Here is a 27,254-nt window from a genome sequence, read left to right as displayed (position 1 = left end):
ACAGGCAACAGAGCATGCACAATGTCGGCACTAGTACAGTGTATATTCACCTTTCGCAGCAATGCAGGCTGCTATTCTCCCATGGAGACGATCGTAGAGATGCTGGATGTAGTCCTGTGGAACGGCTTGCCATGCCATTTCCACCTGGCGCCTCAGTTGGACCAGCGTTCGTGCTGGACGTGCAGACCGCGTGAGACGACGCTTCATCCAGTCCCAAACATGCTCAATGGGGGACAGATCCGGAGATCTTGCTGGCCAGGGTAGTTGACTTACACCTTCTAGAGCACGTTGGGTGGCACGGGATACATGCGGACGTGCATTGTCCTGTTGGAACAGCAAGTTCCCTTGCCGGTCTAGGAATGGTAGAACGATGGGTTCGATGACGGTTTGGATGTACCGTGCACTATTCAGTGTCCTCTCGACGATCACCAGTGGTGTACGGCCAGTGTAGGAGATCGCTCCCCACACCATGATGCCGGGTGTTGGCCCTGTGTGCCTCGGTCGTATGCAGTCCTGATTGTGGCGCTCACCTGCACGGCGCCAAACACGCATACGACCATCATTGGCACCAAGGCAGAAGCGACTCTCATCGCTGAAGACGACACGTCTCCATTCGTCCCTCCATTCACGCCTGTCGCGACACCACTGGAGGCGGGCTGCACGATGTTGGGGCGTGAGCGGAAGACGGCCTAACGGTGTGCGGGACCGTAGCCCAGCTTCATGGAGACGGTTGCGAATGGTCCTCGCCGATACCCCAGGAGCAACAGTGTCCCTAATTTGCTGGGAAGTGGCGGTGCGGTCCCCTACGGCACTGCGTAGGATCTTACGGTCTTGGCGTGCATCCGTACGTCGCTGCGGTCCGGTCCCAGGTCGACGGGCACGTGCACCTTCCGCCGACCACTGGCGACAACATCGATGTACTGTGGAGACCTCACGCCCCACGTGTTGAGCAATTCGGCGGTACGTCCACCCGGCCTCCCGCATGCCCACTATACGCCCTGGCTCAAAGTCCGTCAACTGCACATACGGTTCACGTCCACGCTGTCGCGGCATGCTACCAGTGTTAAAGACTGCGATGGAGCTCCGTATGCCACGGCAAACTGGCTAACACTGACGGCGGCGGTGCACAAATGCTGCGCAGCTAGCGCCATTCGACGGCCAACACCGTGGTTCCTGGTGTGTCCGCTGTGCCGTGCGTGTGATCATTGCTTGTACAGCCCTCTCGCAGTGTCCGGAGCAAGTATGGTGGGTCTGACACACCGGTGTCAATGTGTTCTTTTTTCCATTTCCAGGAGTGTAGTAGTGGGAGATCGGCCATAGATCATCTCACTGTGTGGGGGGTGTGTGGAGCTTGTCTGCATGCAGTGTACGGTACGGCTTCCCTGCGTGGTGCCAGTTATTCGGCAGTGTGTTCCAGCTGGATATCCAGTAATGGCATCTGATTAACAGGGGCTCACCTGTACCGTTGTGTTTGCGTGTGCTTGGCCGTAGATGTTAGGTCCTTACAAGTATGTCTTTTGGTCTTTTATGTTTCCATCTGTGGTTGTGGTCGTAGTTCCCCAGATTCAGAATAAACGGGTTCTGCGAATGTCTGGAGTTTCTGTATAGTCTTGTGGTGAGTTTGTGGATTACCTCCGTGAGAGTCTGAAGTCGGCATTCCCGGTGAAGGTCCCCGATGCGTGTGTATCGTGGAGCATTGCTTATGATTTTGAGTACTTTGTTTTGTATCAGCTGCAGACGGGACAGGCGTGTAGGCGCAGCGTATCCCCAGACAGGAGCTGCGTACGTCATCATGGGTCGAATAAGTGTCATGTACATGGACCTCGACACCCTTCTGTTCAGTGTGCTACGCCTGTAGAGCATAGGGTAGAGCTGGTTCAGCCTCGCTCCTGCTCTGTTGCTCATGTGTTGTATGTGGTCCCCCCAGAGTAATTTCGGTCCAGCCAGACACCGAGGTATTTGACTTTCTCACGGAAACGTATTGGGCGTGCATGTAGAGTTATTGGTCTGCAGTATCGGTGTTTGCGCAGTTGCTTCGGTCTTCTAGTGAACGGCATGACCTTATTCAATTCGACTACGTTCCACTAACTTTCTTGTCGATACATTATAACCTGTTTCCGAGACACTATCCATTCCTTTTCAACTGATCTTCCGAGTTCTTTGCCGTCTCTGGCAGAATTACGACGTCTTCGGCGAACGTAAAGGGTTTTATTTGTTCTCCCTGAACTTTAATACCCTTTCTGAGTTTTCTTCGGTTTAGGTAACTGTTTGCTCGATGTGCAGATTAAATAATATGGAATATAGGTCAGTGTTTTCTGGGCAAAGAGTTTTGATCTAAACGCGGACAACCTGCGACCGTAGCGGTCGTGCGGTTCCAGACTGAAGCACCTAGAACCGCTCGGCCACACCGGCCGGCTGACTTTTGTCACCTCAGCGTAATATTCCTTCGGCATGACCTTATTCAATTCGACTAAGTTCCATTAACCTTCTTGTTGATACATTACAACCTCTTTTCGAGACACTATCCATTCCTTTTCAATTGATCTTCCGAGTCCTTTGCCGTCTCTGGCAGAATTACGACGTCTCCGGCGAACGTAAAGGTTTTTATTTGTTCTCCCTGAACTTTAATACCCTTTCTGAGTTTTCTTTGGTTTCGGTAACTGTTTGCTCGATGTGCAGGTGAAATAATAAAGAATATAGGTCAGTGTTTTCTGGGCAAAGAGTTTTGATCTAAACGCGGACAACTTGAAAAATAATTGCATCTTTGACCTTAAAACTTCGGTGTTTCGCTGCGAGGAGGAGAAACGTTCTCTTTGGCAGAGGGTGGTACACCCCTCCGGCGGAGCTGCGCGGTGCGCCCCACGCATGCGCGCTCGTGTCGTGCGAGGGTATTTATGGGGTGGCGGGCGCAGCGCGGCGATCAGCAGAAGCATGTGGGCGCTGTTGCTGGTACTGGTGGCGACTGCGGCGTCGGCGACGGCGGCGCCCGTCTACCGGCTGCCGCTGACCGGCTCGGGCAGCGCCTCTCTGGCCTGGGCGCTCGACTACGGCGGCCGGCAGCTGCGCGCCGAGGTCCACTGCAGCGAGCCCGCCGACTGGATGGCCGTCGGCTTCTCGGACCGCGGCGACTTCGCGCCGGCCGACTACTGTGTGATGTGGCGCGACTGGCGAGGCCGCGTCCACATGCAGGTGAACCTCTCCCCTACTTGCACCATCGTTCCCAATTATGCACTTCGTACTGTTAACTCAGTCTTTATTCACAAACCAACGGTCACTGAGTCGAGCCGGCTGGTGTGGCCGAGCGGTTCTAGGCGCTGCAGTCTGGAACCGCGCGACCGCCACGGTCGCAGTTTCGAATCCTGCCTCGAGCATAGGTGTGTGTGATGTCCTTAGGTTAGTTAGGTTTAAGTAGTTCTAAGTTCTAGGTGACTGATGACTTCCGAAGTAAAGTCCCATAGTGCTCAGAGCCATTTGAACCATCACTGAGTCGGACGTCATTTCGTACTGCTTATTATCTCTTTTCTACGCTTATTACGCACCCCACAGTGAAATAATGGTTATTTTTGTTACCGGGATGAATGCTTTTCGTTCTCTAGTTATTTACACATCAACCCTCACAAGACCAAGGGCAGGGTGAGGGGGGAGGGGGGTTTGTGCCCACCCTTTGCAATTACTCTAATCTAGTCAGTTAAATTAGATTTTAAAAGTTTGAAAAAAAATATTTATTGTTTTTAATGAATTCATCTACCACATTCCTTAGATGTTTAAATTTTTTTTCCGCCGGCCGGAGTGGCCGAGCGGTTCTAGACGCTACAGTCTGGAACCGCGCGACCGCAACGGTCGCAGGTTCGAATCCTGCCTCGGGCTTGGATGTGTGTGATGTCCTTAGGTTAGTTAGGTTTAAGTAGTTCTAAGTTCTAGGAGACTGATGACCTCCGAAGTAAAGTCCCATAGTGCTCAGAGCCATTTTTTAAAATTTTTCAGTAAAACGTAAATAAAAAATTTGAGCCTTAGTAGTAAATGTCACTTTCCACAGTGAACATCGCATTCAAACTTTTCAGGTTCAGGATCTTACTTATACATCAGTATCTCTTTAAACTGTACGCTATGAGTAAAAGACAACAACAATTAAGGAAATTTTTTACCGTGGACATAAAGCACCGCCTCCTCCCATCGGTGGTACACGTTATTGAAATTATGTTGATATCGCTAAGAGTGTGCTAAAGGACATTTTCAGATGTGAATCCTATTTACACATTAGTATCTCTTTAAAAAGTATGTTTTAATATAAGTCAACAACAATTAACGGCCGGCCGGAGTGGCCGAGCGGTTCTAGGCGCTACAGTCTGGAACCGCGCGGCCGCTACGGTCGCAGGTTCGAATCCTGCCTCGGGCTTGGCTGGGTGTGATGTCCTTCGGTTTAAGTAGTTCTAAGTTCTAGGGAACTGATGACCTCAGAAGTTAAGTCCCATAGTGCTCAGAGCCATTTGAACCAACAATTAACGATTTCTGTTCTTTTTCAGTTTTTGTGTTGCATACGTAAAGAAGCCTCCGTTCATTGGTAATGTGCGTTATGGAAAATGCATTAAATACTAATGCATTTTCCATAACGCGCATTACCAATGGTTAAGCACTTACTGCCTGACGTGACTTTAAAAATAAAAAAGCTACGAATGTTCTTCGCTAGCCACTGCACAGCGGAAAATACTTAGCATGTACCTAGCGATGGAAAATTTACTGTCTATAAAAAGAAGAACAGAAGTTTAGGGTTTAACGTCCCGTCGACACCGAAGTTATTAGAGCGCAAGCTCCGACTCTGTCGTGAATGGGGAAGGAAATCGGCAGTGCCCTTTCAAAGGAGCCATCCCGCCATTTGCCTGGAACGATTTAGGGAAATCATGGAAAACCTAAATGTGGATGGCCGGACACGCATCTGAACCGTCGTCCTCCCGAATGCGAGTCCAGTGTGCTAACCACTGCGCCACGTCACTCGGTATTTAGTGTCTGTATGACTCCATGCGCGCGTAATTTCTGTTGCCTTATTACCATGGTCCTGTGATGTAAGTAACAGAACTGTTGGACAATATGACTCATATGTGTTCTCTAAATTAACTCTATAGTAGTTGATCAGGACAATTTCGCCTTTTACTATGTGAAAGATTACAGACTTCCTCAAGCTGCACTTTATCAGTGGTACGAGTACATACACACATACACAGTCGATTGCAGAATACACATTCCGTCATCAGATATATCTGGGAAAACATCTATATCGATTTAGTGAAAAACGTCTGTGCACGAATAGTTGATAACCACAATTATCCTTCCACATCACTTTACCAAGCGGGTAAAAATTATGCAGACTTATACGAAATTTTTGTTTTGTTTTTCAACACATACGAAAACTGATACTAATCGTGGAGAGTATCAACCAACGCTCGGGAGTTTTACGTGATGTTCAATAAAAAATAACAAAACGAATAACTTTTTCGTAATTTTACCTGTATTTTAAAGCGGTACGACAAGATATCGGTGGTTATCGATTATCCATGCAAGGACGTATTTCATTGAATCGATAGTGATGCCATTCGTTTCCCAGGCAGGTGTCATGTTGGGCTGTATATTCCAATATCGGTTATGTATGTTGCATGCATGATCAACATTAATAAGCTGCTACCTAAAGAGGTCAGAAATTATTCATATAATAAAATACACTGGCTGCGTGACTCCAAGATGCTATCTTCAAAAATGGTGAAAAGACTAAAAATTTCGCCTTTCTTCCACCTATTCTCATTAATAGGGAATGTATTCACAGTTGCCAATATGGACAACGATCAGCTGTATAATGGAATGACGATAGCAAAAATTTGTTCCTGACCGGGACTCGAACCCGGATTTCCCACTTCTCGCGAGCGGTCACCGTACGATCAGGCAAGCCGCTCAGAACTCACGGCTACACCCATATGTCGTCAAGCATGTATCTACAACCTGCATTCGTACAGTCATTATTTAGGCCTATATTCCCGTACGGGAAAGACATTTTAATTGACTGTCGCGCTCCCGATGTCTGCAGATAAATATGATATTGCATGTCCGAGGGAACTTTGCATCGTACTTCTGAACAGCACAGGCACTGAAATATCGTATCGATTTGAGTTTAAGTTTCTTGGCGGACTCCTTTACTTTTTCGTCTGAGTTACAGAGACAGGTCACGATCCTAACAGGCCATCACTAAATTCGTTCGGTGTGCAGTGTCAGATCTACTTGGCAGAACCACAATCGCCTTGACACTCTATAGTAAGAAGGAATAGCCCATTTTAAGCAGTTTTCATAATAGGTACCTGTAATTTTACGAAATCTCTTTAACGAACAAAAATCTTCAATTCGCCTTGCTTGCTATTGATTTCACGTGTTCATTCCATTCCAGGTCGCCACCTAGGCTCCAAAACTTATCATTAATTTTTTAATCGGATACTGTCGGCATCTTTTCCTTATTTATCGACAGTATTTTTGATTTATTAACATTTAAAGACAGCTGACAATCAGTATATCAAGTGGCTAACTTTATTTGGTTTATATATTTTGTTTATACGATTTGGGATCATTAGCAATCCTACAGCGTTTCTGAACTGTCTGACAACAGTAGACTATCCGAGACGCTGATGCCATATATACATGATGCTCTGTGTAACGCTAAATATTTCAGTACTTGATAAAGGTTTTAGGAGTCAGAATAAGGCTTTCAGCAACTGAAGGTAGGGGAAGGGGTTTTGCTGAAAGGTTAATGCTTGTTAAATTTTTACTTGGTGACAACAAAAGCAATTGTATTTGTTTAAACAGAACTACGTATTTGTGTTAACTGGCTTGAAAGACCCAGAAACGAGAAATAAAGTGGTATGCCATCTATATTTATTCTATCTGTTCTGTTAATAAAACTGTAAAACTGTTGTGCCATATCTGTTTGAACAGGCTAATCTCCCAAACTACTAGGTGTTTCGTGGCGGTTTCACAGGTTACTTGAGCTTAGCATGGGGCAATATATAAGCTTTATTTCATCAAAATTAGATCACAAAAAAGAAAGCTATTGTAATATAACGCGACTTAGGGAAACATATTTACTCTTGGGAAAACGGTTTGTTCTTTGGCATTTCAACTGTATCATATTTGTGAAAATGCTTTTATTACTTGATAAGTTCTGCGTAATACGTTTCAGTGTAGTGAATACAATGCTCAACCTGTTCAATCCATACTTCCATACTAATATTATGAAATGCGAAGGTAACTGTGTCTGTTACATTTTCACGACTAAAATGCTGAACCAGTTTCGATGAAATTTGGTACAGAGATAGCTAGAACCCTGTGGAAGAACGTAGGCTACTTTAGAATGTAAAAATGTCGCCCCCTAAGAGTCTGAAGCGGACCACCTTTTCTTACATCAGTGAACATAAACTACGTTAAAAAATATTAAATTTGTTTCATAATGTCCACTTTGCATGAAGTATAGCTACTTCAGTAACACAACGCATAGATGCACGCATCACTTGGCAGCGATGCTGCGCACGTCGCCACATCTCACTTCGATCTTTCAGGCGGTGGAGTAGTGGGAGGGGGGGGGGGGGAAGCAGAGGGGCGTAGACGTGTGGGGGCAGCTGAAATTATGGCACATACAACAGCTTACTTACTCAGCATGACTCATCATAACAAAACTACTAATATTCAAGCACAGCCCTTGGCTAACAGCTGGTTTATTAATAGAAAACGTAATGTATGTGGCCCAAGCCCTTGACCGGGCTGCTTACCTGACTACACGTAAGGTGCACCCTTTCTTCGCCACGGCAATAGAAAGGGGTAGGTGACGGTCTGATTGCCCCGAGAGAGACCCCCAGTACTCATTTGATAGCAGGCTGAGTGGACATGGGGTCTACCTAGAGGGTCTGGAATGATGAAAAATTCCCGTCCCTACGTGGAATTGAATCCAGGACTTCCGGGGCTGTCGTCTGGTCCTCTACCCGCTAGAGCACCATGGCCGCCAGGCTTTTATTAATACCTCAGTGAAAATTTTTGGAAAAATAAGTGAGGGATCTTTTTAATGTCATGAGTAAGACTGCAGCCGCAGTATAGCAGAAATTTATGTTCTCGATATATTGCAAGCTAAGATTTGGCTAATTTCGATCTCACTAACATAGATTATGCAGTAGTTTACTTACCGGATTTCTATTCGGAAGGAACGGAGATCAAGCCTGCATATGAAGTTATAATGAAATCTAGACCTTTCGCTGCTTACAGGCGTTGATAATGTCCCTACAATCGCGCTATCCTTTGTGTCCTCGTTGGCTCATTGGGATAGAGCGTCTGCCATGTTAGCAGGAGGTCCCGGTCGGGGCACACTTTTTTCAGCTGTCCGCGTTGATATATTTTTAAGTAGCGAAAGGTCTAGATTTCATTATAACTTCATTCTTCGAGAGCTGCAAGATCACCAATGATATCTGTACAGATACCAGCTTCATATAAATCTGCATATGGTCATCCATATTTAGTTATTTCTCGGTATCCCTGAATTACTTAAGGCGAGTCAAGGCTACCGCAGTTTCCTGCTCTGTCCCTAATCCTTCTAATATGATGCTCCGTTTCAAATAACCTACATCGACAAGATGCTAAACCTCAATTTTTCTCCCCCTTTTTAATGTAATTTGGAAAGTAGCCAATGAGACAAGTATAATCGAATAGTTGGAACAGGAAACCGCTGATTCCCTATAGCTATCCAGTTACAGCCTTTATGTATATGTATAAACAATAATTTGATGTTTACGTCTGCACCACAGTCACTAACGTCATTGTTTGTGTAGTGTCACCGCCAGACATCACACTTGCTAGGTGGTAGCCATTAAATCGGCCGCGGTCCGTTAGTATACGTCGGACCCGCGTGTCGCCACTATCAGTGATTGCAGACCGAGCGCCGCCACACGGCAGGTCCAGAGAGACTTCCAAGCACTCGCCCAGTTGAACAACCGACTTTGCTAGCGATGGTTCACTGACAAAATACGCTCTCATTTGCCGAGACGATAGTTAGCATAGCCTTCAGCTACGTCATTTGCTACGACCTAGCAAGGCGCCATGTTCAGTTACTATTGATATTGTGAATAATGTACAGTCAAGAGCGACGCTCATCATTAATGGATTAAAGTTAAGTATTCCACCAGCTACGTCCGTTTTTCTAAATTCTAGTTTCCTCGTCCTGTTCCAGACCTCACGACAGCCTGCGTGAGCTGAAACGCGTGCCTTTCGGCTTCCTCTAATAACACGGTGTTGGCTCTCCTGCCAACCCACAACAGTTTGTATAAGAACTTGCATGATACATCGCTTGTTCTCTTACTCTTATTTTCTCTGGCAATGTTAACTGCATACAATTTCAGTTGGTACTGCTGTAAAAATCTAACATCCTAAAATAACCAACACTTGGTGTATTCCTTAGAGGCTAATGCAGTAGGAGGGCTTCATAGCAGACCAACAGGGACTCTGACGAAGGGCGTCTGATTATAGCTCACAGGATAGATAGTTGCGTAGCCGATGCGTGGGACGAGGGCTTAGGAAAGACTGTCTTACGATCGCCAAGCAGGAAATGTCAAGTGGGTTTGAATGTTGGTGCTGAGCGTCTCTAGCTACTAGATCTGTCTCATCTCATTACTGCCTCTCACCACTCCACTGTGAGTTTGCTGATCGGTAGCATGATAAAGTGATGGTGCTCACGCCAACACCCCCAGTTCAGTTTTACCGTCATTTAGACGCAGTAAAGAACATCTACAGATCTCTACAGGACAATTTTCCTAATACGATGTGCGTCACATCTGCCTGTGATTCCTCCAGAAATGCCAATGTTGTACGTGTGTGATATGCATGTGATGTATTAGTTGCAGATACTTCATTTAGGCAAATGTTAATTTCTAGCATGGAAACTACTGCACCGAGAGGATATAAAGAACTTAGTCCTCTCGGATCATCACAGATTGTCAGAAATGGTAGCAGGAGTAGTCAGTGATCTACTTCATCTACTGCAGGAATTTGCCAGCGTCACTAACCTGTTTTACAGAAGATTTCATACATACAACAAGCGTAGATATTTCGAGGTTTCTCTAGAGTATTTCAAGCAGATACCACTATGGTTCATTCAAAGCGGCCGCGGCCAATTCATACGCAATTATAGTACAATCCGAGTATGTGCTCCGTCTCTGATGTCCTATCTTCTTTCTTTCTATCTTGTAAGGAAGAACGCCGTGATGTTCTTTAGGTCTACTGATTAATCGTATGCTGACGCTTGAATTTCGACGTACATAGACTGTGAAGTCTCTTAAGTGGTAATCACCTATTAGCGAGCATCCATCTCCTTGAGAGACGTCGGTAACGCGCGATGGTAAACTTCTGAACTTAGTCATATCGTTTATACATCTACGGAGGATAGTACGATGCCACATGAAATAGGATGAACACATCAAATCAGTAGTATGGAAGACGAGTGGAAGACTTGTATTTGTAGGGAGGATAGTACGAAAAGTGCAGTGCATATACAAGGAAACTCCATTCAGGACACTAGTTTGAACACATCCAGAGTACTGCTGGAGTTCTGATCAAATAGGGATGAATGCAGATTCGAAATAATTCACAGACGCGCTCCTACAATCTCAACTTGTCGGTACAGTCCATACGAAAAGTGCAACGGAAACGTTCAGGGAACTTAAGTGAGAATGTTTGCACGACAGGCAACGTTATTCATACGAAACTATATTGGGTAAATTTAGGTTTTCTAAGTTCTAGAAGATCGTGCTACAGTGCTATTGCGTATAGATACCACGAGACCTAAGATAAAAGGAATTACGGCTCGTATTGAGGAATATACGAGTAGACAGTCATATTCCCCTCCATCTATAGACCACTGGAGTTGACAGAAAGTCACTAATTTTGGTATCAAGCACATACTAGTGACTTGCGAAGTATGTACGTGGTGTTTCAGATACTGCGTTTTTCTCAGTAACTTACATAATAAGTTAAAGGAATATTATCTTAGGTAGGTAAGCGTAAGGGACGTTGCTCTTCTATAGAGTTGTGAACTCTTTACCCTCCCATTCACTTCCATCTCCCCCAGCCTCTCTCTCTGGCCATCTGCTACTCCCCACCTCTTCATGTCCCTCTGCTACCCCCCTTTCTGTCCATCTGCTCGTGCTCCTTCTAAGTCCGTCTCCTCCTCACCCCCTTTATTTCCTCCTCACCCCCTCTGTTTCCTCCTTACCCCTCTGTTTCCTCCTCGCCCTCTCTCTGTGCGTCTTCTCTTCCCCCCTCTCTCTGTCCATCTCCTTCTCTTCCCTCCCCCCTCCCCATGTCAATCTCCTCCTCCACACACCTGTCACCATCTCCTCCTTCCCCCTCTCTGTCTGTTAATCTGTTCCTCTCCTCGTTCTGTCTCCACGTTATCACCCCCAACCCAACAGGACGTCGTAGTAAGTAATATGTGTACCAAGTTCAGTTTAGGTAGTTTAGACGTTGAGTTGTGCGTTCAGGACCATGGGTATTCGTTTGAATAACTTACTTAATGGAACATTTCACCACCAGAACATCCATCTGAATACAGTCCATTATGTACAGTATCCTGCACTCATCCCCCGAACGTTGAATGTTTCTAGCCCATTACTATAAAATTGATAGAAATTTAATTTAAATTGATATTTAGAGGTGTAGGAGGAGTTTTTTTTTATCCAGAGCTTTGCCCACATGTGCACATCTCGCATACGTATATTTCACATATATTTGTACATGTATTTCACTGTATCTCTAATGAATTTCACCTTGCAGTTTCGTTTTGACGTAGCTCAATGTTTATGGCGTTATACCTCCTGAACTATGTTGCATACAATAATATAATTTGCAGGTACAATCAGTGATACTATCTACAAAGTATGTCTCTAATACAGCTGTAGTAAAGAAATAATAAATTAAAAGATCGTTCCTGATGCAGCAGTTTTAGTACATGAAAATCGAAAAAATAGTAAGCGATAATCTTTTTTCCTTGCATCATTTTGTGTGGTTTGTCAGCGAGAAAAAGTTTCTTAAAGGTCTGAAATTATGTGTAAAGTTTGTTGACGTGCTTTCATTCTCAAATACTAGATGAGTAAATTCTGGGCGTTCGCGCATCCCGGTCTACATGTCTTTTTACACCCTGAATCCCCCCCCCCCCCCCTCCCCACCATCCTTTTGACAGGTAGGTAATGTCTGCTCCTACAACGATTATTTCCAGACAAAAAGTGATTTGTCTCCAAAATTGGATTTAAATCGGTCCAGTGGTTTACGAGAACATGTTGAACATACGCACGTACACAAATCTCCATAATATGCATGGATTACCCAGAGTTACAGGACCGAGCTACAATTTTTTAAACAGAACACTTTTTATCCATCATGTAGCTCACGTATCTAAACAAAGTGCCTAAAATCAATTTAAATTAAATTTCTATCAATTTTTTAGTAATGAGCTAGAAACATTCAACGTTTTGGGGGTGAATAGAACGTACTGTACATAACTGACTGAGTTCAGATGGATGTTCGGGTGGCAGAATGTTCCATTAAGTATGCTGTTCAAAGAAATGCCCATTGTATTGAATACACGACTCAACTTTTAAACGACCTGTGGACTTGAAACAGCGCGTCGAGTGAGCTTGTGGTTCCGATACCGCCAGCTTTGCATCTCGTCCGCAGGCCGTTTAGAAGGCGCATTTCCTTCAAGGTGATAATTCCGTTACATCGTTCATTTAAAAGTATCATAATATTTCCGTTGATCGTTGCTTGATATAGAACTGCATTTTCTATTAGACCTATGAACCTAAACGTACTGAAAATTACTACTATAGTGGGTCTAAATTTCTCCTATTCTGCTACAAAATGTCAAACTACTTGGACGATAAGAAGTGTGTTATTTCCACACTGCCACATTGCTGAATAATTGTGACGGTCACTCGATAAAAAAGACTTCTCATGTGTTTTGAACGTTTCTCTTCTGTTGTTTTTTTATTGTTCACCATGTGGATAGCCCTGATCTATCACTCTTTCCTTCCGAATACAGTCAGGAATAAGACACAAACAATTCCGATTTACAAGATCGACCTGTTTTCGGTGAAGGCTTACGCTTTTGTTTAAAAGACAAGTACACTTGATACTGAGCCTATTGTGCTTGCAGGTGGCAATGGAGTATCTGCATGGTTCAACGGTTCTAAGTCACAAATTTTCTCCCAACTCATTTACCTCAAATTATTAAGGATACAGACTTTCATTGTGAAACATCCTGCATACCTCACGCTAAAATAAAAATCGCATTCGGTAGCAAAATACATACATGGTAAGCATTTTTAATGATCGTATACGTTTAGAAAGAAACACTATCATTCACAATATATTCGGCTTACCAGTAACAATGCTCATTATCTCTTGTGATTATCTTGGACTATTACAAGTATCCCTGAGACTGAGACCGGCCACTGCCGCGGGTAAAACTAGTACAATCAATTTGAGCCATATCTAATCCAAAAGATTTCTCAATAGATTTTTTGACATGGTTTTCCTTAGTGTGAAGTGGAACGGAAGTTTGTAGGTTGAAGCAGCGGCGAATCACGTGCATGAAATAGTAATCACGTGTACATGATATAGCCGGCCAGTGTGGCCGTGCGGTTCTAGGCGCTTCAGTCTGGAACCGCGCGACCGCTACGGTCGCAGGTTCGAATCCTGCCTCGGGCATGGATGTGTGTGATGTCCTTAGGTTAGTTAGGTTTAAGTAGTTCTAAGTTCTTAAGTTCTAGGGGACTGGTGACCTCAGATGTCAAGTCTCATAGTGCTCAGAGCCATTTGAACCATTTGTACTTGATATAAAAAAAACACTTTACCATCTACATGAAATTACTCTCCTTTAAAAAGTAAGCAGAAAAAAATTATTGTATTAAAAATTCCTTGCTTACAGACTGATGAATTGTCGAAGTATATACGCGTTTAAGAATAAATAAAATATGTCTTCTGTTTCGAGAGTTGTTGAGTAATATGCATACTCAATGTAAGCGAGTTTAGCATAATCACTCAGTGGCAGAACAGTGAGATGAAAGAGAGAGTCGGGAATAATATTTTGACGTATGTTTCTGCAAAGAACATTCTCAGTAAGAAGAATAGGTATTAGGACTGACCAAATAAGAATGAAGTCAATAAAGTCACCAAATCGCCGGCAACCATTTTGTGTAGCTAGCGTGATATTATATTGTTAAAACTTAGTTTGTCGGAACGAAGCATACTCCAGGAGATAAAGTATTTGTTGTACAAGAATCTGTAGTATTAAGGACTGTTTTTTCAATGGTTTCATTTCCAAGCAAATAAATAAATAATTAACAAATAAAATACGTTTACTGGTGCATCTGACGCAGAAACTGAAAAATATTTAATGAATTCCGAAGAAACAATGTAATCAAAGGCAGAAATGTACAGCGGTACAGCAGCAATTTTGAAAGCACTTACAATAATTGTTTTTTGCATACAATTTTTTGTGAAATGTAGATGTTTATTAAAATCTGAAACTTAAGAAAAACTAAAGTAGTCGGTTGTCAGACTCTGCATCAAGGGAATCACAACGTATAAATGAGCTCAGAGACAGGACTGGGTACCATGTGTGCTTCTGGATGGGAATAAGCTAAGGGAGCGAAGCGTGGCCTACCGTTTAATCTGAAGTAACTACCAACACCGTCCCAACTTCTCCTACTCTCTAGAAGCGATATTCCGCAAGGAACATCCGCTCATTTAGATAAGCGGCTAGAGCAGCAGAGGAATTGCAAGCGCGCTACAGACGCGGCGTTTCACTTTAATCTGCAGTTGTAGTTCTCAGTAAACCGACAGGAGCGTATCTTATTTCAGTCAAATAGAAACAAAAAATATTTACTTGACATATTTATTGGAAGATACAAGCAGCTAACGTGTGAAATGAATTCACTATAATCGAATGATATTTAGTAGCAGTTAAGACACTAGACATCGACGGGGCGCAGCCAGTGTTGGAATCTCCCTCTGGCTGCTCCACTTTGGGACGTATGATTTCCCTAAAGTACTTCAGGTGAACCACAGAATAGTCCCTTGAGACAGGCCACTGCCGATTTATTTGCTTCTCTGATTAATTCGAGTATATGCTCCGTCTGTGAGAACTTCGACGTCGACGAGACATTAGTCTCTTATTTTCCTTCCTGCGTTCTTACTTTCGCTGAAGTAATGTCTACAGAACAAGTGAATATTTTATTTATTCGTTCCGTTCCTTAGAACCTGTAATATACAAGTTTCTGCTTTACACGACAATGAAACGTTGAATTCCAGGCTACGTGTGTATGTCTTGAAATTAATTCCGTATGAAGCAGCAGTAGATGGCACTCGAAGAAGAAACTTGATGTAACCACATCTGCTTGATCGTGGGAATCAGTTTTAAAATTTCATTTTTGTGGGGGTCCACAGCCTCAACGTGTTTTAAGAATTAAAAGATGGTCCAGATAGACTGTATTATTCTTTATTATCTATGCGATTGACAAATTTCAATCTTTGGTCATTTTCAAGCACGTATCTTAAGCTTCCAGCTCCATTTTACATTATAATATATCGCCAGGTCATGTGGCAAGAAATACATATTACTTTTGTGCGTATATGGCACAAAAACGATATACTATTGTACATGGTTTCATCTATTAGCCGATCAATTTCATTAAAATCTTACTGGGTGTACTACCGCGTCATTGTCTATAATAAATAAAATAATAAAATATCCTCCGTCTTTAGTGTACTCCAACTGTTTTCCTCTGAACGTAGCCTGAGAAAAGGAGAATTATGTTTCAAATGCTTTAACAGACAATAACAAGACGAATTCTATTAGATTGGTTGGTTGGTCTGGGGAAGGAGACCAGACAGCGTGGTCATCGGTCTCATCGGAATAGGTAAGGATGGGGAAGGAAGTCGGCCGTGCCCTTTCAGAGGAACCATCCCGGCATTTGCCTGGAGTGATTTAGGGAAATCACGGAAAACCTAAATCAGTATGGTCGGACGCGGGATTGAACCGTCGTCCTTCCGAATGCGAGTCCAGTGTCTAACCACTGCGCCACCTCGCTCGGTATTCTATTAGAGACCTGAGGTTTAACAACAGGCTAGGTCTGTTATCCACAGGAACAAAACTTGTGCTTGCACCAGTCACTATTTTTATACAGAATTTTTCTCAATGTTTTTCGATATTGGATGATGAATGGAAAGCATACTGGTAGTTTCACAAGCTGCGACATAGACGCGAACTGAACAGTGACCCGAATATGGTATAAATTTCCGTTACTTTACGTCTATGGTCACAATTTTTTTTTTTTTTTTTTTTTTGAAGTAGTGCTGCTGACAAGATGACTCTTGTATATACCATTATTTATATACGTTTGACGACGCTGGCGCTAATTTTATATGTTTAGCACATGACGATGTCACTATGGCTCCAGTATATTAGGACATATTTTTATAAAACAGATCTGAAGATGGTCATTATAGACCGAAACCGGTAGTCTGATGACAAACAATTTGTGACCATAGATGTAAAGTAAAGGAAATTCATACTGGTAGTATTCACCATATTAGCTAATTACAATTGTTCTGCTTTAAATGTACCAATGCAACACTACACGAGACTGGATCTGTTACAGGATACCTGGACGGACGAGGAAGGCGCGTTTCACGTGGACGAGCAACAGGACTGCAAGAACTTCCGCTATGTGAGCTCTCACGACGTCACCAAGTTCACTTTCTCACGAAAATTCGACACGTGCGACGAGCATGACTACGTCATCGAGGTGAGTCAGCACAATAGCTCGTGCCCAATCAGGATTTAGTGTGAGATGCGTGTTTATCTACACTATCTGATCAAAAGTATCCGGACACCTATTAGCGAACTTTAATATGAGGCGTGTCAACCCTTCCCCTTTATGACGGCTTGAACTCTACTGGCGACACTTTCACTGGGGTGTCAGAATTTTCGTGAAGGAATGGGAACCCATTCTTCCTCAGGAGCCGAAACCGGAGAAGTTAGTGGTGTTGGACACTAGGGCTGCAGTAAAGTTCTAACTCATCCCAAAGATGTTCCATAGCGTTCAGGTCGGGATCCTGGACAGGCAAGTCCATTTCAGGACTGTTACTGTTCACAAACCATTACTTCACAGATGCTGCTGTACAACATGAACCATTATCATGCTGATACCAACAATCATGGTCTCCAAGCTATTCCTCTAACGTACGCAGTATGCAAAAATGCTTAACTCCTCCCGAACAGGCCGTGAAGGCCCAACGTTACCGACCGGCCGCCGTGTCATCCTCAGCCCACAAGCGTCACTGGATGCGGATATGGAGGGGCAAGTAGTCAGCACATCGCTCTCCCGGCCGTATGTCACTTTCAGAGACCGGAGTCGCCACTTCTCAATCAAGTAGCTCCTTGGTTTGCCTCACAAGGACTGAGTGCAGCCGGCCGCGGTGGTCTCGCGGTTCTAGGCGCTCAGTCAGGAACCGTGCGACCGCTACGGTCGCAGGTTCGAATCCTGTCTCGGGCATGGATGTGTGTGATGTCCTTAGGTTAGTCAGGTTTACGTAGTTCGAAGTTCTAGGGGACTGATGACCTAAGATGTTAAGTCCCATAGTGCTCAGAACCATTTGAACCATTTTTGACTGAGTGCACCTCGCTTGCCAACAGCGCTCGGTAGACCGGATGGTCACCCATACAGCCCGACAGCGCTTCACTTCGGTGATCTGACGGGAACCGGTGCTACCACTGCGGCAAGGCAGTTGGCGAACGCAGTATGTACCACGTTCTTATCCTTCCGCAGATAGTGTTTTCTTAAGCACAATAAGGGGGGCAAACCCTAACTACGAAAATCACCTTCATACCGTAACACCACAGCTGACGGCAGGTAAAGTTCTCCAGGCATACCCCAAACCCAAATCCTTGCATCGGATTACCACAGCGTATAGCGTGATTGATCACTCCAAATCACTCGTATCCTGTCATCCACTGTCCAATGGTGTCGTTCTTTACAGCACCACAAGCTTAGCTTAGCGTTGACTTCAGAAATGTGTGGCGTATGAAGAGCTGCTCGATCATCTTTTTAACTCCCTACTGACAGTCATTGTGCTTCCCGGACTTCTGAAAGCACTAGGGAACTCACGAGTCATTCATTCCGTTGATTTCTTGTGATTTTTTTAAAAACCACTCTCCGCAACGCTCGACGGTCCCTATCTATCAGTACAGGTCGTCGGCCTGGTCTTGGTTCAGCTGTGATTATTCCTTTGCATTTCCACATCACCAACAGTCGATTTGGGACCGCTTTAGATGGATTGTACGTGATGGATTTGTTATTCTGGCTACATTCAATGACTAGTCCACGTGCGGAATCAGTGAACCCTCCTGCCGACCCATTCTCCTGTTACTGATGCTCCTCTGACAACACAATACTCCCCGCCACTTTTTATACGCGCTGGCCCGCCTCTCTTGTCATACAATGCTCAGTTCAGCATGACGTAGGGCTGTCCAGATACTTTTGATCAGTAAGCGTATAAACCTCTACATTTGGCAGGAAAGGGAAGGAGAGGGGACCACCTTCACCTATTGAACAATGTTTGTAACATTAGGTCGACCAAAATTTAAATAATGTCAATGACTGTGTAATCTAATGGTGACCTAATCTCGTTAGTTTACACAAAATTAGCTTAAGTGTATTAATCGAAAATGATTAATTGCACGCGTAGGATTCTGAAGTGAACAGAATGAAATTAAATGTATTGTCCAACTCATAATCAATAAAGCTGTACTCCTATATTCACATTTTACCTGTACCCAAGGTATTGATGTCAGTCGGTGAGGCCTGGCACGAAGTCGGCGTTCCAAAACATCCCAAAGGTGTTCTATAGGATTCAGGTTAGGACTCTGTGCAGGCCAGACCATTACAGGGATGCTATTGTCGTGTAACCACTCCGCCAAAGGCCGTGCATTATGAACAGGTGCTTGATCGTGTTTAAAGATGCAGTCGCCACTCCCAATTGCTCATCAACAGTGGGAAGCAAGAAGGAGCTTAAAACATCAATGTAGACCTGTGCTGTGATAGTGCCATGCAAAACAACAAGCGGTGCAAGCCCCCTCCATGAAAAACACGAGCACACCATAACACGACCGTCTCCCAATTTTACTGTTGGCACTACACATACTGGCAGATGAGGTTCACCGGGCATTCGGCATACCCACACCCTGCCATCGGATCGCCACATTGTGTACCGTGATTCGTCACTCCACATAACATTTTTCCACTGCTCAGTCGTCCAATGTTTACTCTCCTTACACCAAGCGAGGCGCCGTTTGGCATTTACCGGCGTGATGTGTGGCTTATGAGCATCCGCTTGGCCACGAAATCCAAGTTTTCTCACCTCCCGCCTAACTGTCATAGTACTTGCAGTGGATCATGATGTAGTTTGGAATTCCTGTGAGATGGTCTGGATAGATGTCTGCCTATTACACATTACGACCCTGTTCTATTATCGGCAGTCTCTGTCAGTCAACAGAGGAGGTCGGCCTGTACGCTTTTGTGCTGTACGTGTCCCTTCACGTTTCCACTTCACTATCACATCGGAAACAGTGGACCTAGGGATGTTTAGGAGTGTGGAAATCTCGCGTACAGACGTATGACGCAAGTGACATCCAATCACCTGACTACCTTCTAAGTTCGTGAGTTCCGCGGAGCGCCCCATTCTGCTCTCTTACGACGTCTAATGACTACAGAGGACGCTGATATGGAGTATCTGGCAGTAGGTGGCAGCACAATGCATCTAATATGAAAAACGTATGTTTTTGGGGTGTCCGGATACTTTTGATCCCATAGTGTACTTTTAAACATTTGTAATTAGATACTCGTATTATATGAATGGATTGACATGTGTTACTAAATACAAAGCATGAAATAAAGGACAACGATAAAAGGTAAAGTCGGTGGCGCTCAACCCATGAACGGGATTCTGGCCTAAGTAGAGGTACAATGCAGCCTTTCGTTCGCCGCTGCTCGAGGAGGGGGGGGGAGGGGTTGGGAGACCATCTGACAGACCACTTTTTACCACGGACAAGATCCGTTAGTCATTTGATAGCAGGCCGAGGGGACCTGTGGCCATTCTGGAGGGGCGCGGGACTGGAATGGGCAAAATACCCTCTCCTGTCTGGGATATTGAAACACCTGTGCACGTATGTTAAGTATGGTATTAATGATTTGTGGTTGTCTAATCCGTGTTCATTCTTCACAACGATTCTTCATTGATGCTTTAGAGCATTACGAGTCCCGTTTACTCTATCAGTGTGCACGCCCAGGTCCTACAGAGAGCAGGTTCTAGGAAAAGACAAAGCATTTGGTCGATTCCGTATACAGAGTATATGGAATAGTGTTAATATAAGCGACTTTTACAGAATACAAACTGTGACGATTCTCAGCTGGGAAGGAGTATCGCGGAAGCAACCTGGAGGTTGACGTCTTCTGGCGCTAGTATCTATCCTACACTCCTGGAAATTGAAATAAGAACACCGTGAATTCATTGTCCCAGGAAGGGGAAACTTTATTGACACATTCCTGGGGTCAGATACATCACATGATCACACTGACAGAACCACAGGCACATAGACACAGGCAACAGAGCATGCACAATGTCGGCACTAGTACAGTGTATATCCACCTTTCGCAGCAATGCAGGCTGCTATTCTCCCATGGAGACGATCGTAGAGATGCTGGATGTAGTCCTGTGGAACGGCTTGCCATGCCATTTCCACCTGGCGCCTCAGTTGGACCAGCGTTCGTGCTGGACGTGCAGACCGCGTGAGACGACGCTTCATCCAGTCCCAAACATGCTCAATGGGGGACAGATCCGGAGATCTTGCTGGCCAGGTTAGTTGACCTACACCTTCTAGAGCACGTTGGGTGGCACGGGATACATGCGGACGTGCATTGTCCTGTTGGAACAGCAAGTTCCCTTGCCGGTCTAGGAATGGTAGAACGATGGGTTCGATGACGGTTTGGATGTACCGTGCACTATTCAGTGTCCCCTCGACGATCACCAGTGGTGTACGGCCAGTGTAGGAGATCACTCCCCACACCATGATGCCGGGTGTTGGCCCTGTGTGCCTCGGTCGTATGCAGTCCTGACTGTGGCGCTCACCTGCACGGCGCCAAACACGCATACGACCATCATTGGCACCAAGGCAGAAGCGACTCTCATCGCTGAAGACGACACGTCTCCATTCGTCCCTCCATTCACGCCTGTCGCGACACCACTGGAGGCGGGCTGCACGATGTTGGGGCGTGAGCGGAAGACGGCCTAACGGTGTGCGGGACCGTAGCCCAGCTTCATGGAGACGGTTGCGAATGGTCCTCGCCGATACCCCAGGAGCAACAGTGTCCCTAATTTGCTGGGAAGTGGCGGTGCGGTCTCCTACGGCACTGCGTAGGATCCTAGGATCCTACGGTCTTGGCGTGCATCTGTGCGTCGCTGCGGTCCGGTCCCAGGTCGACGGGAACGTGCACCTTCCGCCGACCACTGGCGACAACATCGATGTACTGTGGAGACCTCACGCCCCACGTGTTGAGCAATTCGGCGGTACGTCCACCCGGCCTCCCGCATGCCCACTATACGCCCTCGCTCAAAGTCCGTCAACTGCACATACGGTTCACGTCCACGCTGTCGCGGCATGCTACCAGTGTTAAAGACTGCGATGGAGCTCCGTATGCCACGGCAAACTGGCTGACACTGACGGCGGCGGTGCACAAATGCTGCGCAGCTAGCGCCATTCGACGGCCAACACCGCGGTTCCTGGTGTGTCCGCTGTGCCGTGCGTGTGATCATTGCTTGTACAGCCCTCTCGCAGTGTCCGGAGCAAGTATGGTGGGTCTGACACACCGGTGTCAATGTGTTCTTTTTTCCATTTCCAGGAGTGTATATAGGTGACTGACCTCGAAACTGTTAGAAGACGACAAGATGTTAGACAGCTACACATCGTTCAACAAGATGATATGACAATTGGCGGAAGCGGCAGGGCTTACCACCAACACCATATGCAACTGAAATATCGTCTCACTTGAGTCTTGCAGTAGATACCCACCCAGACCAAGCAATATGGCGCATTGGTTAACGTTCTGCGTAATCTTGAGGAATGTAATTCAAGTTTCCGTCTGAACATCGTCATAGAGAAATCCATAAGTTCCTTTAATCACTTTTGTGAGTACAGGGGCCAGTGTCACCAAATGAGCTTTTGGGACAGATATGCGAATGTCCTACTCAAGATGTTTTGCAGTTGTCTTCTTCCGGCATTGCTATCTCCGAGTCGAGTACAATCCTACGTTCGGGGCACAAGTCTTGAGCATGTCCAGTGACGATTCTTCTACCATCGAAGTAAAAACCGAGAAAATGTAGCGTCTCCAAAGACTTGAAATGGGCGTTAAACTCTAATATTCAGCAATTTTGTCCGTTACCGTGGCAAAGTATAATACAATCGGTCACTTAACCTACTTTACTACAACGCTAACTGTCTACCACCACATTAATACATCAACACTTACTTTTCATTCACTACCAAATTCTCACAGTATGTGTCTCTAATAGTAGCACTTACACTTCATGAACACATATTTAACACAGTTTCATTTAAAAGTAAAGGAACTGGAAATTAACCACAGTCCTGGACAACGAAATTCAACAGTGAAATAGCTGTACACTGAACACTAGTTAACTTGTGTAAATGAGTTTATTACTTTAACTAAACATACATACATATTTGGGGGGGGGGGGGAGGAGGGAAATGCAACATACGTGGTGTGTTCAGACAGTAAGTTCCAATCAGTCGTGAAATGGAAACCACAGCGAAAATCCGATGAAGCTTTGCACAGATGTGTTGGGCAGTGTTTCTAGTATGCCGGTCGATCGCGCCACATTTCATGTTGTATTTCTGAGTGCACAGTGAACATGTAAAGTTGCTGAGAAAATAGTGTCTTCCGCATGGGCGCCTATCGAGAGTTTTCACCTGATATCATGCAACTTACATAACGTAACTGCCATGCATTTCCTTCTTCAGGACAATAACGGATGCGCACTATAGGGGTAATGAAGACGTTCCTGTAGCGTTTTCAGTGGGAATTGTTTCATCATCCACCATACAGTCCGGAAGTGGCTCCCTCTGATTTTCATCGCTGCTCACATGAACCACTGGCTATGAACTCATTTTGGCACAGACAATGAGCTGCAGACCAGCGTAGAGAATTGGCGGGAAGTACAGGTGTCTGTCTTTTATGACGAGGTAGTGGAAGGTTGGTACGATGCTATGAAAAATGTCTAAGCCGAAGCGACGACTACGTAGAGAAGCAGCTGGAAGGCATAGCTAACTGTTGCAATTCAAACTGTTCTGGTTTTCTCTGTGACTTCCATTTCGCGACCGATCGGAACTTACTTCCTGGACAACCCCCTCACATAATGATGCCACACCAAAATTACCTTTAAGGTTAACGAGAGAGTAATGAAACACTGATGCAAGATACTAATTATCTGCGAATAAAAGCTGATCGTCAACAAATATTGCTCTAATATTGTTTTTCAGGACGTTCTGTCACGATGTTATTTCCATTTTAGCACTTTTTTTTTATGATCGACCCAGCCGTCTTCTTTATGTACTGCGAGTTTTGTTGTTATGTCTAATCTCTACCTAGACTCTAACCAGAGAGTGAACTAATTTGATCTCGTACTGCTATTTATGGTTGAGTTCGATTCCCGACACTCACTACGCCCTTTGATGCTCTTTTGTTTTTCAGATCCCGCATTGATATTCCGTGAAACCCGAATTCTCTCTGCGTTTCTCAGCTCAAGTGGATGTGATTGTCGGCGAGATTTTAATAAATTGAGCGCCGTACTCCTAGGCTTGTTTAAATTTAAACCTCTGTCCCTTTTTATAATGTTTTTGATGTCTTTATTTAAATAGACTCCTTGATTATGCCGTCCCAGAAAATTGACATTTGCGCCACCATCGCATTTCATTTTTTGATTATATTCGAGGCAGTGCTTCACGACAGCTGAAATTTTTAATTGTTTTAGCCAGATATCTAGCTGAGTTCCTTAGGTTTCATCTGCACTGTTCTGGTAGTCTGCCCCATTCGCATGAAGTGTTAAGTGCTATTAAGGGATTTCAGATCGATTCCGTATTTCTGGATTTCTGGAAGGCTTTTGACACTGTACAGCACAAGCGGCTTGTAATGAAATTGCGTGCTTATGGAATATCGTCTCAGTTATGTGGCTGGATTTGTGATTTCCTGTCAGAGAGGTCACAGTTCGTAGTCACTGACAGAAAGTCATCGAGTAAAACAGAAGTGATTTCTGGCGTTCCCCAAGGTAGTGTTATAGGCCCTTTGCTGTACCTTATCTATATAAACTATTTGGCAGACAATCTGAGCAGCCGTCTTAGGTTGTTTGCAGATGACGCTGTGCGAAAGTTGTTAGTTGACCCTAAATAACGAAAAGTGTGAGGTCATACACATGAGTGCTAAAAGGAATTCGTTAAACTTCGGTTACACGATAAATCAGTCAAATTTAAAGGCCGTAAATTCAGCTAAATGCCCAGTAATTTCAATTACGAACAACTTAAATTGGAAGGAACACATAGAAAATGTTGTGGGGAAGGCTAGCCAAAGACTGCGTTTTACTGGCAGGACACTTCGAAAATGTAAGAGATCTACTAAGGAGACTGCCTACACTACCCTTGTCCGTCCTCTTTTAGAATACTGCTGCGCGGTGGGGGATCCTTACCAGATAGGACTGACGGAGCACATCGAAAAAGTTAAAAGAAGGGCAGCTCGTTTTGTATTATAGCGAAGTATGGGAGAGAGTGTCATACAGGATTTGGGCTGGACATCATTAAAAGAAAGGCGATTTTCGTTGCGACGGAATCTTCTCACGAAATTCCAATTACCAGCTTTTTCCTCCGAATGCGAAAATATGCTGTTGACGCCGACCTACATAGGGAGAAACGATCACCACGATAAAATGAGGGAAATCAGAGTTCGTACGGAAAGATAAAAGTGTTCGTTCTTTCAGCGCACTATACGAGATTGGAATAATAGACAGTTGTGAAGGTGGTTCGATGAACCCTCTCCCAGGCACTTAAATGTGATTTGCAGAGTATCCATGTAGATGCAGATGTGTCAATTGCTATCACACAATTTTATAAGTTTTATGGCTTGATGCTGTTGGAGTTATAGCAGATGTTAATTTTTTTTTTGCTGGAGCAGTTATTTATGTACTTGTCGAATTATGAAAGTTTATTTCAAAATGACATATCGTGATAGATATATTGACAATTGAGTCAGGGATGTTACATGGTTAGAGGTTGTTTGATTCTTTGGTATTCTCTAGGTCATATCTTTGTTCTCACTAGCTATATTACATTGCTTGTGTGATTCGTGTTTATGTGGTATTACTGTCGTATGTAATTTAATTCTATTGTTTTTATGGAATTGGCTATGGCAGATAGTGTCGTGGTGTGCTAGGTTTGTGAGATTTTTTCCGATATTGTTTTCGTAAATGCGTGCTTTCTTACGGTTACTTTTAATTTCGCATTAATGTGATATCTGATATGTTCGTAGATATTGTTTTTCTATTCATCTCCTATTTGGAAGGATTATTTCAGTAAAATTTTCTGTGAGATATTTGTGTTTCAAATCGATATGTTCATTTTGAATCTCTTGAGGGTAATTTGTGTGTGTGAATATATTTCGATTCCTTCAAGAATACTTTTTGTGCAATGCTTGAAACCTCGACGGCTCGATCTATATCATACTCTGTATGTCGTTCTGTTCTCAAGTGGTGGAAGAAAGTTGATGAGTTACTGTCGCTATCTCCAATGTGTTCTCGGTATCGCATATTGAAATTCCGCCCAGTTTGACCTACATAGAATTCATCACAGACTTTACATCGAATTTTATATATTCCTGGATCTGAATATATGGTTGGTTTTGTTTGTCTGGAGTAAAGTACTGTTCGAAGATTGTGTCGTATATGGTATGCAAATTTTATGGAAGTGTGTTTTAGCAATGCTCTAAGTGTGTGAGATATCGTTCCTAGATATGTAGTGGGTACATCTATAAATTTTTGTTCTGTTTGTAATTCTCTTGTCAGCTTTGTTTCGTTGCGTATGGCGGATTGCATAGGCTTAATGCGTTTATCGTATAGGTATGTGACTGTTTTAAGATCCCTTTTTATATAGCATCATGCTCCAAACCCAGGTTTGTTAATCGATTAATCATAGCATGAATATATTGGTATTTCTGTGATTTTGGATGAGAGGAATGTTCATTAGTAATGCTGTCTGTTGTGATCGGTTTCCGAAAAATCTCGAATATGTCTGCATAAATGTTTTTGTGGTAAAATCCAGATGATTTATTGTTTTTTTTCTAATTCTATAATGAATTTTATTTTGTGGTGCAGATTGTTGAGAGTATCATGTATTAGCTGAATGTCTTCATTATTTCCATTTATTAACATTAGCATGTCGTCAACATATCTCTAATTGGTTACGATTTTGTCGATTATTGCGTTTGCGGCGCGAAAGAATTTGTCTTCTGAATTATTTAAGGAAATGTGCGCTATTAAGCCTGCTATGCTCCATACCATGGCTACACCATCTGCGTGAGTATAAATTTGCCATCGAATTGAAACTAATTTTTCTTAAGTATGAAGTTCACTAATTGAACGATCTCATTGGTGCCTGTTATGGTGGTTTTTCTGTAACGTAGTAAATTGTGTTCTATTATAGCAATGTTTTCGTCGATTGCAAAATTTGTATAGAGATGTGTGACACCAAACGAGACAAATATGCTGTCTTCAGGATTTTAATGTCTTATTTTTTGTGCTAGTAATCTAGAGTTTTGTAATGTGTATTGTTTATTAAAACTGTATAGTTTCTTTAGAATTATGTGCAGTTTTTTGCTAAGCAAATATGTGGGACTGTTTATACTACCATCGACTGTCTGGACAGGGGCAGATATTTAATGAATTTTTGGATGTCCACGTAATTTAGATGTTCAAGGAGTCATTAACAAACATGTTCATTTTTCGTAGTCGGATGGAATAGTATTCCACTGTCTGATGATTTTTTTGTTTGTGCTTCATATTTGTTTGTG

General features: G+C 43.9%; 1 protein-coding gene across 1 annotated transcript in view; it reads left to right on the top strand.

Annotated features, from left to right (window-relative positions):
• Positions 1-2,931: 2,931 nt before the first annotated feature.
• The window catches only part of LOC124555778 (dopamine beta-hydroxylase), a 149,857-nt gene continuing 125,534 nt past the window's right edge, over positions 2,932-27,254 (top strand). Inside the window, exons 1-2 of the mRNA XM_047129829.1 lie at positions 2,932-3,189; positions 16,728-16,874. Coding sequence (XP_046985785.1) covers positions 2,932-3,189; positions 16,728-16,874 — 405 coding nt within the window. The remainder of the gene's footprint in view (positions 3,190-16,727; positions 16,875-27,254) is intronic.

This window comes from Schistocerca americana, chromosome X, assembly GCF_021461395.2.
Source record: "Schistocerca americana isolate TAMUIC-IGC-003095 chromosome X, iqSchAmer2.1, whole genome shotgun sequence".
Taxonomy (NCBI): Eukaryota; Metazoa; Arthropoda; class Insecta; order Orthoptera; family Acrididae; genus Schistocerca; species Schistocerca americana.
Note: the sequence above shows the minus strand (reverse complement) of the source record. Positions and strands in the feature narration are given on the sequence as shown.